Source organism: Cervus elaphus, chromosome 5 (assembly GCF_910594005.1).
Source record: "Cervus elaphus chromosome 5, mCerEla1.1, whole genome shotgun sequence".
Taxonomy (NCBI): domain Eukaryota; kingdom Metazoa; phylum Chordata; class Mammalia; order Artiodactyla; family Cervidae; genus Cervus; species Cervus elaphus.
The window spans coordinates 127865395-127884190 of record NC_057819.1 but is presented as its reverse complement, the minus strand read 5'-3'; the positions used below and the strand labels follow the sequence as shown (position 1 = coordinate 127884190).

The window sequence follows — 18796 nt, the reverse complement described above, 5'->3', positions numbered from 1 at the left end:
ATGGCGGAGCTGAGGGTGGGGCCTGGCGACTCACACCAGGAACCTGCTCCCAGGGGTTCTGACCAACATGACGTGGGCATCGGTCCTCCCGGGGCTCACGAGACCCACGTGGCTCCCTAGAGTGAGGCGAGTTGGAAATAAGAACACAAGCATCCCCAGCCCCTGACAGTCTCTAGGTTTTTTACTTTAAGGCAAAGCAGTATAAAAAAAGAAAAAATATACAGTGAAGAGTTCATTGTATGTTTATTATTCACAGTTAATCACTACCTACCAAATGCTATCCGCAGAGTTAAAGGATTAAGTACACAGGTCTTTTTAAACACTGATTTTCTTTTAAATATATACACACAAAACTTAGTTCTGCAAGGCTGCATGATATACACCAATTCCAAAATAAAACAATCAAATGGTCCAGGTGCAGAATGCCAGAGATTCCTCGTATTATCAGGGGAGAAGCGCGTGGAGAGTGGCGGATGCTCTGTCCGGGAGGGCAGCACCTCCTGGGCCCCAGGCGCTCCGGGCCAAGTCCGGTCCACGACCAGAGTCCAGCAGAGACGCTGACTGACCACTTCAGGAGCTGAGGGCCGCCACCAACCCCCAGCGGATCTGTCTCTGTTGTGGGGAGGGGGTGGGTGGGGAGAGGATGCTCACGCACATCACCACGAGGGACAGGAAGCCGGCAGGAGGTGGACGGACAGAGCTCTGCCACGGACTCGGCCTTCCTAGTTCCAACCTTCTTTCCGCCTGCCCCTGCGTCACAGAGACACTTCCTTTTCGGGGGGCCAGGTGGAGCAGCCACGAACACAGCCCGCTGTGAATGCAGAAATGAAAAACCACCCAGCTGCTTCCCGAATGCGGCCTGAAGCTCACCTGGGCGGGTCAGGCAGGGGACATACAGGTGAGAGCCATGAACGGATACCCCCAGCTTTCAGAGCCAGAAAGATGAAGCGAAACGCTCATTTTTCCCCCAGTGTAGAACATGGTAGAACCTGATACAGTTTAAACTCCTTGGACTTTCCTGCACTTGAAACTGGCTGGCTCCAGAGACTGGTTACTGTGGGTGTTTGGGACTAAGGAGGGGACAGATAACACCCGAGACTGCAAGGTCAAGGACCCAGCCCCACCTCCCCTCCTCAGCCAGATGCAGTCAGACGTGGGGAGGGCGGTAACCTGGTTCCACTGCGCCCCGGCTCCCTTAACCTTCAGGGGCTACAAATGTTAAAGCTGAACCTTAAGACTCTGGCTGCCCACAGGCAGGAGGACTCCCACAGCCTCCTCTCGCTTGTCTCCTCTTCTCTACCCTGTCCTCCCCTCCCTGGGGGGAAATATTTACACAGAGTAGGAGACAAACTGGCTGACCGTCTTTAACTTATTTTTAAAACAAAACAAACAAGGAAAAAAAAACACCACTCAGAAGCAACCCTCGAAATAAGGCAGAAGGCACTATGAAAGACAGCATGCTCAGGAACACCACTTGAAAGGGAAGTGGATATAGAAAAGACACAGGTCTGGGGCCTGGCTCGCAGGAAGCCTTGGGGGCACCAACCCCTCCTGTCACCCCCACTCACACCCTCCCTCCTCCAGCAGAAGCTGAAGGGCAGGGGCCGCCTGCTCCGATGAGTGTATATAAAACGCAGAACACAGGAGCGGCTGTTCTGTCTTCCCGACTAAAACAGACATTTTGCATAGAGAAAATATCAGCCCACGTGGTTTCTTTTCTTTTATTATTGGCATCAGCTAGGACTATATGTGGCAGTAAATGTCATGCACTGATGGACAGAAGAGGAAAAAGGATGAAAAAAGGACAGAGGAGGAAGAACAGGAGCAGCAGTGAAAATCTGTAATAAAAACTCTTTTCTTAATTTATAGGTAAGTTTTGGCATTGTTATATCCAACTCCCCCTCCCACCCCCCAGAGTTCCAACCAAAGTGACCGGTCACCAGGCGGCCCGGCCAGGTGTTCTGAGCTCCCTCACAGGCTGCTGATAGAGGCAGCTCGTGGGTTTAATTCTTTTGTGTGTGTTTAAAATTTTTCGCTTTCTTTAAATAATCTCTTGACTCTTAGACGTTCCGGTTCACGGGGGTGACGTAATTACGTGGGAACATGCCGGTCTGCCCGTGGCAAGCCCCTTTCCACCAGTTGGGGTCTGAGTTATCCATGACGTGGATAAAGTCTCCCCGACGGAATCCCAGCTCTCCATCCTCTTGGGGGTCAAAGTCAAAGAGGGCTTGGACATATGTCGGCTGCTGCAGAAGAAGGCAGGGAGAAAATACACATTGCACCCTTGACCGTGGCCAGGCCCCTGGAAGCGGACCAATGACGGGGAAACGTATGTGGGCCAGCCTTTTCTCATCTTCTAAAACAACCCCTCACTTCTCCTCCCCCCTCCACAAATTCTTACAGAGTTTACTCTAGGGGGTGTCGAGTAATCTTTCACCAACGAAGGAAACCACCGCAGGGTCTCCATTGCCGTGGGCAACCTCGCCCCCAGCATCCAGCCGCAGGTACTGCTTCGGGAAAGAACTGCAGAAACAGCCCCTGGAGCTTTGCTTACAATCCCAGATGAGGAAATGTTTCAGTTCCCACCACAGTGTCACTTAGGAAAAGTCCAAAGGGTAAAGCTTGTACACAACAGGCTGGTGCTAACCAGTACGTGAGGCAGAGGAATTCAGCCGTGAGTGTGGACCCCGCCCCCTTACAGCTGTGCCTTTCCTCACAGTCTACTTCCAGGCAAAGTGTGTGTGAGGGTGTGTTAAAGACCCCCACCCTAGAGACAGGGTAACTTCAGCAACACACCGCTTCACAGAAGCGGCCTCTGGGAAACGCAAAACTCTGTTTCAAATCCAAATCTTTAACATGAATTAATAATGAGCACAGAAGGCCCTGAAGTAACCCTTTAAAATAAAACACCACCCGCTTGCCTAAGGAGCTATTCTTCATTGCTAAGGGTGACCCCAAGCTCTCCTTCGAGGCTTACCTGCGGCACCTGCTCTATGTCCCGGAGAAATATCTGCTGGTTTCTGGAGACGGATGTAGATCTGTGATAATCTACCAGCTCATTCAAAGAGTTGAACTTGACCACCCAGAGGAAATACTTGCCAGCCCCATCTCGGAGCACCTTGAAGTGCTGTACATCATTTCCAAACCTGGGGAGGGGCAGAGGATGCATGTGAGACCCGGCCGGAGGGCTCTGTCCTGGCTGCCCAGGGGCCCCCTGCCCATCAAGCAGGATCCCTGGAGAACTTGTGTCTCAGCCACGCCCTCCCAGGCTGAGGAGACCATGACTGCAGCACAACTTGACTCCCTGGCGGGTGGAGAGTGCCCGGAGACCCTCCATCAGAATGATGACTGCCAGCGACAACAGAAGAATCCTCGCCGGACAGGGAGCCCTATTAACCTACTTCTGAAGACATTAACAACAACAAAAAAAAGCCCCAACCTACAGAATGCTTCTACGTGCCATGGACTGTGCCAAATGAAAAAAAAAACACCGAAATCCTGTGTGACATCTGAAGACTACAAAAGGTAGGATAGGAAATAAGGTGAGAAAAGGAGGGACTGGATACACTTCTAACAATTCTCCTGTAACCAGGAAGAATTTAAAGTTGTGTTTTCTAATCAGGGATTTCAGTTCTACACATGCGGAAAAGGTCTCAAAAGAAAAGGACATATATGGACAATAAATAAAGGCCCAGGCACCTCCCCACCCCCAAAAGGCTTCTCTACCACCTGGAGAAATGACAAACGCCTCCTTTACAATGGCCCAGAAAAACAGCATGATCTGGTTCAGTGGGAATGGCCCACCACCACCATGCTCTCTGCCTTGAACATCAGCTCAAGCAAGGCCCCACCCATCCTGCTCTCTGCTGAGCTCTCAAGGTCCTCACTGGCATCCGAAGACGCTCCATGAAGACCTGTTAAATGAACAAATGGGAGCCTCGTCCTCCCATTATCGGAGTTAGAGCAAAAACACTTCTTAAAACCAAGCCAGCAGGTGGCAGCACTGAGCTTGAAGGAAGTCACTGAGTACAGGCGCAAAGAGCCTAGAAACTGCACTGAGAGCTCACGAGAAAAACAGCGGACGAGCAAGACGGCTTTATTGAGGAAAGACACTTCTGGGCTCAGGGAAGCCCTCTACTGCTGCGCATCGCACTCGGCTTCTGAAAGGGGCGCAGGGTCCCTGCTGGGGTGAGCGGTAGCAACAGGCGTCTTTCCGCCACAGACGCCCAACACCTTGCAAACTTGAGGCTGTGGATTCCTGAACCTCCTTGGCTCGGGTGCTTGTGCTGCTAAGAGGTGGTTATGACACCTGTTTCAAATTTTATTTCTAAAGCAAGGAATACATGAGCTCTGTTTTATTTGCTAAAATGGGAGCTTTCTGGTGGCCACCTGGCGAGCATGGGCAGGGACCACGGTCATCAGACAACCAAACGTGAACTGCCAGGGGCTTCTGGGTACCATTCAAGGATTAGCTGCCTGTATTCCTCGTCTTCCACGGTTGGGTTTATACTTGGGTCTGTGTAAGACGTAAGGGAGAGGAGGAAACGCAAGTTAATGAGAAGCATGAAAGCTCATCCACCTCAAGGTGCTCCTCGCCCACCAGATCCTCATTTGCATGTGTTTAATCAGGCACATCAGAAAGCCGCTGTTCTGTGCATGTGGGAGTGAGGGGCACACGGGAAATCTCTGTACCTTCCACTCAATTTTGCAGTGAACATAAATTAAATTCTGCTCTAAAAAAGTAAAGCCTATTAAGAAGAAAAAAGAAAAGCCATTGCTACAAGAGGAAAAGTGATAATCAGATGGCTTGAGTTTCTCATGATGGAACTAAACCCAAACTATACTGGAAATGTAGCTGAGAACACTGAAAATGTTACCTGAAACCACCTCCCACATCTTCACAGAGAAAAGGAACACAAAATTTTTTCGATTTAAACCTACAGTTAAAAAAAAAAAAGCCCCAACACTTTAACCGCACATTTGGTCCTAAAATGAAACAAGATATTGAGTTGATTTCTGAAACTGAAAAATCTTGATATCATTTGTAAATGGCAAATAAATTGTTTTCCAGTCTTCATTTTAAATGTATGTTAAAGTGATCTGGGTTTTAATCTAATCAGCCCTGCATCATATAAATGATGAGGTGGTCAGTATGGTTCCCGGGGTGGGAGTGGGGCAGGGGCAGGTTTCCTGTGACGTGAACTAGAAACGGAGAGTCAAACACTCATGGGAAGGACAGCTGGAGTCACAGCCTTATGTCGCGGGTGGGGAGTGATTAGCGGAGCATTCTCAAAGTTCCAGTTTATATTCTCCATGATCCCCATGGTGGTATGACTCCCTGCCTTTCTCCCCTGCATACCAGCTCCCTTCCACATTTAAATTTACCCCTGGGAAAAGCAAAAAGCTCCCAAACTCCTGTGGTCCCCTTTTGCTGATGCTGGCAGGCTTCAGCTGACACCTGGAAAAGGTGCACGAGGCAGCTGACGCGGTGAGCAGCTGCCGGCAGAGCCGCGTGTGTGCTGAGCACTGCGGGGTGGTGGGGCCTGGGGAGAACTGACAAGTGTGTTTCCTCTCTGACGCTCAGCTGCTCAGCAACTGAAGACCGTTTCCACATGGGAATTTAAATCCAGTGCTGCAAGAGACAACTTTTAAGAGGAGCCAGAAATGAGGATTTTAATATACAGTGTTGTGATTTATAACAGGCTGTTTAGACAAAACCTCTCCTAGGTTGCCACCTTTGGTGTGTGGAGCCAGACACCTGGCCCCTGGCTTCACAATGTCCATCAGCTGCAGACAGGATTCCAGGCAGTTAAAGCAGGAAATACTTACTTGACGGAGAGGGAGAAATCCCCAGGAGCACTCTCACTCTCTCGGATAAGAAAGGCCCCGTCATGCCGCTGTTTGCTGAGCATTTCTTCTGCCTTGGCTCTGGGGATTTTGCCAAAAAACCACCTAAGGAAGGAAGGCAAGCCAGTCAACATCTGCTTCCCTACAAAGAAACGGGATGTCCAGCCTCCCAAACGTAACAGCACACTCCTCGCCGGGGGAAGGGCCTCCCTCTCAGCCCTCCTGTCAGCACACGTCCGTCCTGGCTTGAGAGGGGTACTGTCTCCCTTCAACCGTCTCCTCCCTTCCCCACTCTCCAGAAAGTGACTCATAAGACACGATCGTGGGCCACTCTTTCTACAGAGGAAGACACTTAAAGATGGGCCTCCTGAGCCAAAGCACAGTGGGCCCCCAGCTGACTCATCAGCAAGGCGCCAGGGGAAAGCCCAGATCTATCGATTTGAGCACAGGATGAACCACTTAGGGTGAGACAGACCTTCCTGCAGCCACTTGATAAGGCAGCAGCCTCTACAGTGGGATGAAGAGAAGGCCCAGAAGCTGGGCTACTTCTAAGCACACGAAGGGGAGAGGCTCGGGCTGGGAGGGAGCAGCCCCTGCGGGCAGCTGTGGCGGACACTCCTCTCAAGGCCTCTCTCTGCCGTCACGGCTCAGAGGTTGGTTTTCAGGAACCACCAGGAATGCTATGGTCTACCCGGTGCAGAGCCAGCTAGCTGCATTTGGAGCAAGTTAGAGTCTCCTCTCCCAGTGCTGATTCACTGGGGTCACAAGAAAAGAGAGTGAAGTCATGGAAAAGGGCAGGAGCAGCTGGGGCGGGCCAGAAGGAAGAGGAGAAGAAATCTCTGAAACAGCTTCAGGCCACAGGCGCCTCACTTGTCACAGGAAAGCCATGATGAATTAGGACGGATGACTGTGAAAACAAGGTTCTCTATTTAAAAAAAGCAATTGACACCAGTTGGAGCTGATAAAGACCTACCTGCTTCATCTGACTGACATGCATTAAATGTGCAAACTAGAATAACAAAGGTACCAAAGAGTCCTTTAAAGCTATAAAATCTAACATATCTATCTTACTTATAAGTGACTACACTGCAAGATGTCTCTGAAATAACTGTCATTACTGTTCAGTCGCTAAGTCGCGTCTGACTCTCTGCAACCCCATGGACTACAGCACGCCAGGCTTTCCTGTCTGCCGCTATCTCCGGGAGTTTGCTCAAGTTCATGTCCATTGAGTTGGTGATGCTATCTAACCACCTCATCCTCTGCCGTCCTCTTCTCCTTTTGCCTTCAGTCTGAAATAATACACTCTGCTAAAATTCAAAGAGAAAGATGGGAAGGGTGCATCCAGAAGCTGCCCTTAGTGACTTTAAACAGGCCTGAAATCTGCAGCCTCGTGTCTGCCTCATTGGAGGCGAAGCTGCTGGGGAGCTGGTACCACCTATCTTCCTGTGCCTACAAAGAACTCGAGGGTGAGTCCTCCAGTGCCTGGAAGGAAGGCCACACCAGAGAAATCAGACAGTAACAGAGCAGAATGACGGCCAGCCAGGAAAGGACGGCTCCCAGTGCTGCGACCTCGTAGGTGCCTTCTGGCTCCGTCTGTGCTCTCGGGCGGGCAGCGCACACGCCCTCGGCAGGCCTTGGGCTGAGGGGTAGGTGGGTGAAGCTCCTCAACAGTCACACTCTGTCCTCATAGACTGCCAGCCATCGTCCCACCAGGCAGGCATTTTCCTGTCTTCCTTTTTTTTTAGTTCTACCACTTTATTGCTACCAACCCATCTCCCTCCACCCTCGGGCACACATGCTCAGTCATGTAACCCCATGGACTTCAGCCCGCCAGGCTCCTCTGTCCATGGACTTTTCCAGGCAAGAATACTGGAGTGGGTTGCCATTTCCTTCTCCACTGTCTTCCTTTTTAAGGTGTAAGTAATGGATCTAAATTAAAATAGCTTAGATGTGCGTGAAATAAAAATAAAAAGCAAGACTTTTCTCCCAAACTCCCCAGAGGCAGTGATTGTTGGCAGGCAGGTGTGTGTGTTTAGACCTTCCCCTTATGGCGCACGGCAATACAGATACAGAGGCAGTACTTTTTTGCTCCCAGCTTAAAACTAACTAATTTTTATTTTCAACTTTAAAAAAACACAAAACAAAACGCTGTAGTGATACGAAGTACTGATTGGAATTTTTACAAAGTAAACACACCTTAGTATAAGCACCCAGACTGAAAGACAGAAAATTAGTTGGCGAGTTTGGTGTCTGCTCCTGTTTTCACTAAACACCCGCCAACCCCTACACCAAGAGAAAGGGTGTCTCACAACAGAAGGGGTATTATGCTACGTGATGAGCAGCTGTCACTCTCAGTTAAAGCATTCAATACCATGTACACTTCCTCAGCATTTCACATTGTTTATAACTAACTTCTTTCAATGGTGACGTTTGGGCTTTCCAGGTGGCTCAGTGGTAGAGAATCCACCTGCCAATTCAGGACACACACACAGGAGACTTGGGTTCAATCCCTGGATCGGGAAGATCCCCTGGAGGAGGAAATGGCAACCCACTCCAGTATTCTTGCCTGACAAATTCCATGGACTGAGGAGCCTGCCGGGCTACAGTCCATGGGTCACAAAGAGTTGGACATGACTGAGCATGAACGCAATGAAAGGTGTTATTTATGTGGAACTATATGGCTATGGTCAAATTTTTTAAACTTTTAAAAAAATACAGGTTTATGCTATAATACCATGGGAAGAAGCAGCTTATTTCCAATTCAAGTCTATATTACATCCCACAGGCGTTCATCCACATGCATTTAATGTGAAGAGCATGTATTTGGATCCACCCCAGTATATACAACTCATATGCTGCAACACTAATGCCAACAATCATTCCGCCGTCTGTGTTTAATTTGTTAGCTCACACTCCATTTTAAACTTCCCTCTTCCTCCCTAACAAACCTTAGAAAGGGGGGGAGGGGGAGGGGGAGGGAGGGTGCCCCGCGCTCTCCCACAGCTCTGACCCAGCCCAGACCCCGTGCAGCTGGGCATCCAGTCACAGAGCAGCTCTGCGTGAAACTGGCCTAAGAGGTCAACCACACCCCCCAGTTCAGGGTCGTGGGCTTTTCTTCTGTACTATGGTTTCCTTTTTCAGAGCTTGGATGGATGAGCATTGCCTGCCCTCCAGTCAGAGTCTGGGAAGGAAGCACCACGGGGCCTGAACTCGATGCTTACTGATCAGTTATTATTCCAGAGTTCCCTACAGTGGGGAGACAAGAGCAGGCATGAGAGTGGTTTTTCAACCATCAGGCCAGTAACCGCAGCTATCCAAGGAAGAGGACCTTTTCCTATGTTTTCAACAGTCAGATCTGAAATGCCTAAGTCACCTGAAACAATCTGAAAAACAACAACAAGGATTTAGAGCTGCAGACAATTTATTTAATATTAAATTACAGCCTGATGTTCTGCTGAATTCCCCTTCAGCCTGGAAATATGCAAAGGAAAGGGAACTTAGGTTGATTTTGTTATCACTGGATCTACCGCTGAAGTCAGCAACCTTATGTATGACCCTTGGCCTAAATCTGTCTGGGTTTGGTATGACTTTAAATCTGAGACTATTTAAAAAATTTTAAGGGTTATTTAAAAAACTTCAAACAAAGACGAATATGTGACATGACAGAAACTGCACATGGCCCATAAGGCTTAAAATATTTATTATCCGGCCCTTTACAGAAAAGCTTGAGTAGATCCGGGATCTCTTAAGGAAGTACTGCAGGAACAGACGTGCACATTTTTGGCTTTTGTATGGACTGAGAGGTAGGAAGCCCTGTGGGACTCCCAGTGACCACTGCCCAAGTGCTTTTCCTGAGGGGTGTATTCCGTGATGCAGTCTGCAGAGTCCCCAGAGCAACTCCGAACCTGAGTGGCCGCAGAGCGCAGAAGTGTGTTTGGTGCGCGTCCCAGGAGTCAGTGACGACCTGCCTGTCTCCTGGAGTATCTTGGATACCACTACCTGCATCAACATTTTAGTAACCCAGGCAAGGCTACATGTTAAAACCCGCCAATCTAACGTTACAAGGACATTATCAGTCCACTGACAAGGGGCCAGGAATCTCTTCCATGGAACGCCTGAGTATTTAGTACTTTGGCTTTTATTGTCATGGACAAATCGGTCCCAGCCTTTCTGCAAGCATTTGGGTCTGAGTATCAATTCAAAACTACTTAGCTACTCTGTGCAGAAGCAAGGCATGAGTTGCAAGGGACTATAAAAGCAGAAGACAAAAATTCCTCAAGGAATCTAGTATCTTTTTAGGGGAAGTGGGGAGAGATCAAACTCATATAGCTACAAAGATACAAGACAGTCCAAGTTCCAAACAAAAACTAGAAAAATGTCCTTTACAAATTAGACTGATTTTCTTCTTGTGAATCACTCCATGAAACATTTAGTGAGCCATCAGAAGGTGCTGGGTTCTTTTTTTTTTTTTTTTTTGGTGCTGGGTTCTTTTTGAAGTATAGGCAGTTTCCTTGGAGACCCCGCAGATGCTTCACTACAGACAGTGCTGGATCATACAGGACAGATATTCACAGGCTTCTTCCCATGACCAAACTGAAGGGTAACCCGACCCTCACTCTGCAGGTGATGGCTTCCTGGACGTGATCTCTCAAGAACTTCCTACTAATTTTGCAGACATTTTATTATACCATACATTATTATTATTATACCATAAATTACCAACTTTACCATAAAATACCATAATTATACCAACTACAGAACCTAACTTCCCAGTACCAAGGTCGGTCTCTGCACATCATGAGAACTGCGTAAGAATTTCGTGACCAAAACATGAACCCGACAGATGGTTTGGGGGAAGCTCGAGTCATCTGCTTTGTTTGATGGAAGGCAAAGCACCCTCTTAGAGCTGATCTGGTCCATGAGGGAGCACTTGACTCCCTTCACTTGCTGGTGACAGGGGTGCGTCTATGGGGAGAAACTCACATTGCTCTGTAGCTTTCTCCACTGTTAGTCTTTTGTAAAGAGAACCATATCCATCCATCAGGAGCTTGGGATGTACACACACTACTGTACGCAAGACAGACAACCCGTGAGGACTTACAGTATAACACAGGGAACTCTGCTCAATATTCTGTGATAACCTTCATGAGAAATGAATCTAAAAACTAACACAATGCTGTAAATCAACTATACTCCAATAAACTAAAATATTTAAAAAGATGAGAATTATATTCATAAATTAGTGGTTTTAAAATTGAAATACTGGAAGCGTCTCAATTTGCAGGATAGAGAGGAATGAGCTGTACCACGGTCAAGGCCCTTTTGCACTCTGTGGCACCTGGGTAAGATGATGGCAGATCTGTGTGAGACAAGCGGAGGTAAAGATTTTTGCTCCAGTATCTGGGGGAAGAGAAGCGACAGGGACACATCACAACAGTGACAATGAGGGAGAGGGACAAATGGGCTGCCACTCGAGGTGGGGCAGTCATCTAAAAGTTTTCTTTACCATTCTGTTGTTAAAACAAGTAGGTAAGATCTACCATTTCTTTATGTCTCAGCAGCATTCTAATCTGAGCACTGAAAGCCTCAGTTCTCCCTGACATACAAGAAAACGACCGTGTCTGAGGTAGGAGCAGAGATAATACAGGAGGGGGTAAGAGAAGGGTGGGAGGGAAGTAGCCTGTAAGGGCTCCCAGGACCCCACCCTGTCACATAGCAACATAAAAGGTTCTGGAACTAAAAACAAAATTTTTCCCCACTGTTCTCAGCAGCCTGTTGTTTTCTCTGAAGTGGGAACACTCAAATGGAGGCCAGGGCAGTGACTATAGCATACACTGACCGAGGACCAATCACAGGCCCAGTACTGTGCTCTGGGGGTATCAAGACTATTAAGACATGGTCCCATTGGAAAATCAAACATATCAATACCAAACCATGTGACAAGTACCTTTTCTAAAAACTCAAGAAGCACAGAATCTGGCATTTTTTGCAAAACGCAAAACACATCTGGCACCAAAGGTTTCACAGAAGAATGAATATGGACCTGTTTTATCATTTGCAGATCACTGACAATTATCAATGAAAACATAGACCATTATTGACTATTATGCTCTCGTTGTATACTCATAAGAACATGGAAAATCAACGTGCTTTGTTAATTCCCTGGGAAAACATAAGAAAAAGTATGACATCCACCCCGACGATCTCAATTTTAAAAACAGAAACAAGCAAGCGTGTCTGACCCTGAATGGTCAAGCAGAGCCCAACTTACGGATGTGGTTTCATTTCTATGTAGTTCTTGGGAATGAAGCCGTCTTTCCCATTGAGCTCTGCCTTGTACCAGTTCTGATCACATTCTTCATTCAAAACCTGAAAGGAATTCAAACAAGGAGAGAAAACAATCATTTCCTTTTCGCTCTTAAGTGGGAAGCCACGGGGACGATTACAGTGCCTTTTGGGTTTGTTTGTAAAAGGTATTTTTTTGGAGTATGACCACATGGACGCCAAACGTGATTTCCAACAAGCTGAGTTATGGCAACTTAAAAAGAGAAGTTGTCTCTGGAAATGAGAGGTTCAGGCTCCTGAAAATCTAGCATCGAAGTCTCAGCAGAAAAGGAAAGGGAGGGAAAAATAAAAGTTGAGTTTCTGTGAGGAGATTCTGGAGAAGAGCAAGCACTGATCAGAGAATGAAGGGACAGGGAAGGCATAACTGCACAGGCGCGTGGCAACAGAGCGCCCTGCCCGGGGGTCTCCCAGCCCATGTCCACTACGAGACTCCACCCAGGGTTCTCCCCATACTGGCTCTGGGTTACCCCAAGTGTGAGTCAGCCACCGTCACGCTGCCACCTGCAGGCTCCACTATGGGACCGTGTAAGGGAAAAACGTATTTTAATGAAGAAACACAGCAAGGCCTACTTCCCTTATCCTCAAGGGTAGAGTTAGCGAAGGCTCGAAGCACACCAACCAGCCTAATTAGGGGAAAGACCCAGAGACCATACAACTGAGCCACTGCATTCTACAAAGTGAAAACAGACCTAGAAATGTGATGCAATCCAAGGTTACGAGCTAGCGAAGACCACATAGATTTTCAGAACTCAAAGGAAGGTGCTCTCCAATACGGACTTATATGGACAGGTCAGGCCAAGATCCTGTCATCTGTAGAGTATTAAAAGAACCAGAATAGAGCTAGGCACAGTATAAAATCCACCCTCTGAATCCCAGATTTCTAACAAAAGGCAAAGGGTACAAGGCATTTTTAAAAAGCTATTAGCTTAAAAAGAGAAACTGAAATGTGAGCCCAACTTCAAAACAGCTAACACAGGAAAATGCTGATGAGTTGACTAGTACGGTGGTAGTAAATCTATCCCATGTGGCAAAATTCTAAAAGGAAGCTGGTAAAATGCTTTTAAAAATTATTTATTCAGGGGACTTCCCTGCTGGCCCAGTGGTTAAGGCTCTGAGCTCCCAATGCAGGGGGCCCGGGTTCAATCCCTGGTCAGGGAACTAGATCCCACATGCTGCAACTAAGACCTGGTGCAGCCAAATAAATGAATAATATAAAAAAAAAATTATTTATTCATAATGCTGAACAATGCTGGACCCCCTGCCAATTTACAACCTGGACTGTTTGGTGTACATGTAGTATTGGCATTGCAAAGTGAGATACAACTTTGGAAAGGATAGATGAGACTGATAGATACCAACAAATAGTGAAGCTGCACTAAAGACGCCTCCCAGCGGATTCACTTCTGAAAGGAGGCTGCACCCGAGGAGTCTCACAAAGCTGCTGCCTACTGGTGATGCTGGCTAACCTGCAGTCCTCAGCCAGCCACTGAGCTGAAGCGGCACAAGACAAGGCAGCAAATCTCACAAGGGCAAACACACGTGACAGAGCGCTGAAAAAATCAGCTATGGTAAATCCCACCAGGCTCAGATGCACGTGACAGAGAGCTGAAAAAACCAGCTATAGTAAATCCCACCAGGCTCAGATGCACGTGACAGAGAGCTGAAAAAAACCAGCTATGGTAAATCCCACCAGGCTCAGATGAAAACCTTTTTCATTATTTCCCCTTAAAATGTTTTCAAAAACTGCACTGTGAACAGAGAAGTTACTCTGTTGCTAGGCAAGTATAACGCGCACGCACACCCACACACCAAGGATGGCCGGAGACAGGGCTCCCGAGGCGCTCCCGAGACGACGACATCAGTGTCTGCCTGGCCTTGCGCACCACGGCTAATCCACCCGATCACAGAAGGTTCGAGAGCACGGGCGCTTCAGGCCAGGATTCTTGTGTCTACCAAAAAGAAGGGCCGGAAGAAAAATGTGGTCTAGTAATTATCCTATAAAGCATTACGGCCTGTTTGGACCTAAAGACAGAGTAAGGTAAAAAAGGCCAGTTTTAGTTTGTGACTAAAAGCCCTGCAGCAAAGGTGCTCCACGCCAAGTTTTTGGAACTGTACATTCTTCTTGTCACCTAAGACAGAGGCAAACCTCCCCCTGAAAAAATGCCTACAACCCCAACAACAAAAGAAACTCCAGGGAAACCCCTAGATTTGGAACCACTTTTAGAACTATGGTTTTCTGCAGAACAAAATTAATACTTGTTGTTTAATACGCTCTTCAACCTAGAAGGTGGGGAAATATGGAACTAATATGCTGAGATCATCATCGTTTCTTTGGCTGCCTGGCTTGTGGAAGCCCAGTTCCCCAACCAGGGATGAACCTGGCCTCGGCAGTGAAAGCCCAGGATCCCAACCACTGGACCACCAGGGAACTTCCCAACACTTAGATTATTTTTAACGTAATGTTTGAATATGGGAGGCTAAAATTTTAGTACTCTGGAACATTCTAGTATCCAGAATATCCCTTTGCCAGAAAGCCACGGTACTGCTACGGTGTGCCTCTAAATCTCCATACTCCATAAATTAAACAAAGACTGGTCCTGCAGGAGACAGAGCGCAGGAGAAAGGGCCCTGCTGAGCCAGAGAGTGAGGACCAAGGCTTCCCACCCAGCAGGCCCATCAGCGTTCACACTCAAACCATGAGAGCCCAGGACGGCACCATTTAAGAGCTGAAAATTAAGTTTAAATGCTTGAAACAGTGACAGGCATAAACTGACATAAGTGAGTCTAAAGCAGAGACGAGAAGGGTACCAGGACCAGACGTGTCTGTGCCTACAGAGACCATGCTGAATGTGCTATGGCTTTAGGTGAAGTTCCCACCCTCAAGTGACCTGATCAAGCCGAAGGAGAGTTCTGAGAAGCAGCAGACTGTTCCTCTCACCACTTCCCCGAAACAGGCAACTCACCCTTCACTCATTCATGACCTCCTAACAAAAGAGGTGATTGAGTTCAACCACCACATTTTCATTCTGGTTTGAAAATTCCAAGGAATGTTTTTAGCTGTTACCCCACAGCTGCATGTCCTATGCCAACCCCTATATTCCCTCGAGTGATGACTTTGTAGCCATCAAAACACTTTGGTTTAACGGAAGCAGACTGATCAAGAGATGAGATTATGAGAGGAGGAAGAGACAAGTTTTAGTGAAGCTTTCATTTGTTCTTCTGGTTGCAAAAAGACTGAAAGTAAGATTATAGCCGCAATCAGGAAGAAAACTATAGATAAGGAATGGTCTGAGGTTTGCAAAGGAGAATTAAAACTATTGCAGTCTGTTCCATGGAAGGGACACAATGGCTACTTTTGAGCTGTCACTAAAGTTAAATTTCTCAACCTGCAAGCTGATAAACCTGCAAGCTGAAAATTCACTGAACCATACACTTATGATATATAATTTTTCTATATGTATATCATACTTCAACAGAAAGAAATATTTTGGTCAAGAGAACAGTAATATTATAGTCCAATTTACTTGTAAGCAACACACACCAGGACCTTGTTCACCTCCAGTACAAACTTTTCACACCGAAAATACACAGGGGAGCAGAAAAGAACACAGCGAGGCTTCAGACACCCCCTCCATGATAGCCTGACATCACTAACCTGTGAAAAAATTTAATTCTCGGAAATAAGAACTTTCTGCACAAATGGTAACTCAGAGGATTCCACATGTTATACTTCTGTATATATATTTTTTATTAGAGTATAATTGCTTTACAGTGTTGTTAGTTCTGTTGTACAAAGTGAATCAGCTATATGTATACCTGTATTCCCTCCCTCTATAACCTCCCTCCTCCCACCCCTTCTATATTATATAATTTTGGTAACATGATTCACTATTGCCCCCACCCCACCCCCAATCTGAGACTATCCTAAAGGCAATGCAAATTTCCATTTATACTGCCAACTTAAAGGTTTTCAAATAGTTTAAAAAAGAAGAAAGAAAAAAAAAAGCCAAAGATCAAAGATTCAGGTCTCAGACCCCTTAGGATACACCTAATGTGACAGGATTTGACAGTCTCACATGGGTTCAAATTCCAACCTCACCAACAAGGAGCTGTGTGGCCCTGGGCAAACAACCACTTTTAAGATTCTGGTTTCCAATCTATAAAGTGGTGATAATGCCTACCACTGAGAGGGTTAAATGAGAAAATGAACAAGCAGCGGTGGCTCAGTGGAAAAGAATCTGCCTGCAATGCAGGAGACCAGGGTTCAATCCCTAGGTTGGAAAAATCCCCTGGGGGGGGGGGGGGGGCATGGCAACCTACTCCAGTATTCTTGCCTGGAGAATCCCATGGACAGAGGGGCCTGGTGGGCTACAGTCCACGGGGTTGCAGAGAGTCAGACACTGAGCGACTCAGGAGCGGCAACAGCAACCAGCACAGAGCCACCGCCCAGCCACTGTCGTGGACACACTTACTTCATGACAGTTACTTGGCCTTAGTATTAGCAGCATTAGATCTAAAAAGACATGGCAATCCTGGGGAACTGAGTTTTATTTGAATTAGGTATCTCTGATGTAACGCTGTCCATGGGCACCAACAGCACACACATTAACAGAGAACTGGGATTCTTGTTTCACTGTGAAAACAGAGGATGAGACTTCTGTGCTGACTTCAAAAAAGATTCTAAATGCAGAGTTTGAGCATTACAGTAGGTAATTCCCTCCTCTGCTCCTTCCATACCAATCCTGGGTGACAAGAACAGCACTGCATTTTCTATACAAATTACAGAGAAAAGGTGTCTTTTAGGGAAATGGTAAAGTTTGTTTATAGACTGCTGTATTTTGAAATATGGGAGGGAGTATTTTCTTGCCTGAACACATCCAGTCATTTGTAAATACACAAACAAAATAAGGAAACCATGATTTAAAATAGACAAAAAAGCCGTGCAGTTCTAAAACAGCACCCATCAAAGCTTTCAACATTCATTCTAACAGCTTGCACGGGGTTCAACACTTCCTCAGGAAACATTATTCCAAGTTTTGTACTGGTTTGTGAAGCAATGTATAAGAGACAGCATTTGTACAAAAAAGATAGAAATGATTGCATATTTAAGCTCTTTCACCACATAAAAATAAAAATAAAAATACCAGTACAGCTGGTCCCTCCTTTACAGAAATTCTACATAAGGCAGTGAGGTTTCCCAGCTCTTTAAAGATCAACCAACCCCACTCAGGCAACACTGAAATATTGCCCTGACTTGAAGACAAATGTAAAGAGCTATGGTGATCCTACCACATAATTTCAAACACACACATGCACGAGCACACACGCGTGCACACACACACACACACACACAGGCTTTTTTAAAGATTATAACCCTAAGAACAACTGTACAGGGCCCTGGCTAGGGTATCAGTACTGGGACAGACATTTAAAATCAGTTCTCTTCAGCCTGTTACATATTTTATTAGAAACTATTAGGATGCTCTTCAGCTTCTCAGACTCCCTTAGTTTGGATGACTGTGTCGGCCTCAAACTACACTGATTCATTCTGAACACTTTAAGTAAGTGCTTTACAATCACCAGCTCCATCTGTTATAGTTTTTGCTCAACATGAAAAACATCTTGGCTACGCTGCTTGCTCTACTGTGTGCCAAATCATGAAAAACACCCACACTGTAGACGAGTTACTCTGAATTTTAATGATGAGATGATCAACTTAAATGTAGTTTAATAATTAAGGCTCCTGGCCCCACAGAAACCTGAGTTGCTCACGCAAGCACACAGAGCAGTCCTCAGTTCTCGGCAGGCCGTCTCCACGATGTAAGACCACAGCTCTGCAAAGACACGCAGGGTGCCGTTTGACCCCGTCAAGGCAGTTGACAGGTAGTGGGCCCCTAAAGACCAGAAAGTTGAGAAGAAATGTATATATAGTTTTAAAACTCTCTCAATTTTGGCAGATTTATAAAAATGTGTGTAAACACCAAATTACGCTGTTTTAGTAAAAGAAAATCTACTCATTTAAAAAAGTATTTATATAATGATACCACTTTAAGGGAGTACTTTCGCTTTATAGTGATGAACTCTTTCAACAGAAGTATAATATCTGTGCCATGAAATGTGTTTTTTGTTCCCTTTGAAATGGATATTTCCAGAAGATTCATTTCTTTGGGGATCAAGAAGCTCTAAATTCTTAATTTTTTACATTACTTTCCTTTTAAGAAAGGATTCTATTTACCAAACTAAAGAAATCCAAAGGGCATTTGTTGATCAGCTTTACTTTCTGGCCACCAGTGACACAGGCATGTTAAGTTTTGCCCAGAAAACCCTTAAACCTTCCACTGGTAAAAATCACTCATCGCTTGTATAATCCCACTTGAATACAACCAGTTACACGGTGCCTTTTCTCCTGTTGCCCAAGAGAGATCTTGCTACCCTCCCTAAGCAGCTGCTATTAATGGAGATCAGTTCAAAAGAGAAATACTGGTGGATCAAGAGGCCAAGCCTCCCAAAGGTCCAGGTGTTGTAGTTTAAGGCTGACCAGGTGTGACCTCAATCTATATTTGGTGCTCTGAATCACTTCAAACACCACTGTTTTCCTGTTAAG

The 18796-nt window shown here is 46.3% G+C and overlaps 1 protein-coding gene across 1 annotated transcript in view; it reads right to left on the bottom strand.

Moving 5' to 3' along the window:
• Positions 1–219: 219 nt before the first annotated feature.
• The window catches only part of GRB2 (growth factor receptor bound protein 2), a 64252-nt gene continuing 45675 nt past the window's right edge, over positions 220–18796 (bottom strand). The window contains exons 3-6 of the mRNA XM_043905591.1: positions 12119–12216; positions 5830–5952; positions 2978–3146; positions 220–2246 (exon numbers count right to left, since the gene is read on the bottom strand). Of these exons, the coding sequence (XP_043761526.1) occupies positions 2061–2246; positions 2978–3146; positions 5830–5952; positions 12119–12216 (576 nt within the window). The 3' untranslated portion in view covers positions 220–2060. The remainder of the gene's footprint in view (positions 2247–2977; positions 3147–5829; positions 5953–12118; positions 12217–18796) is intronic.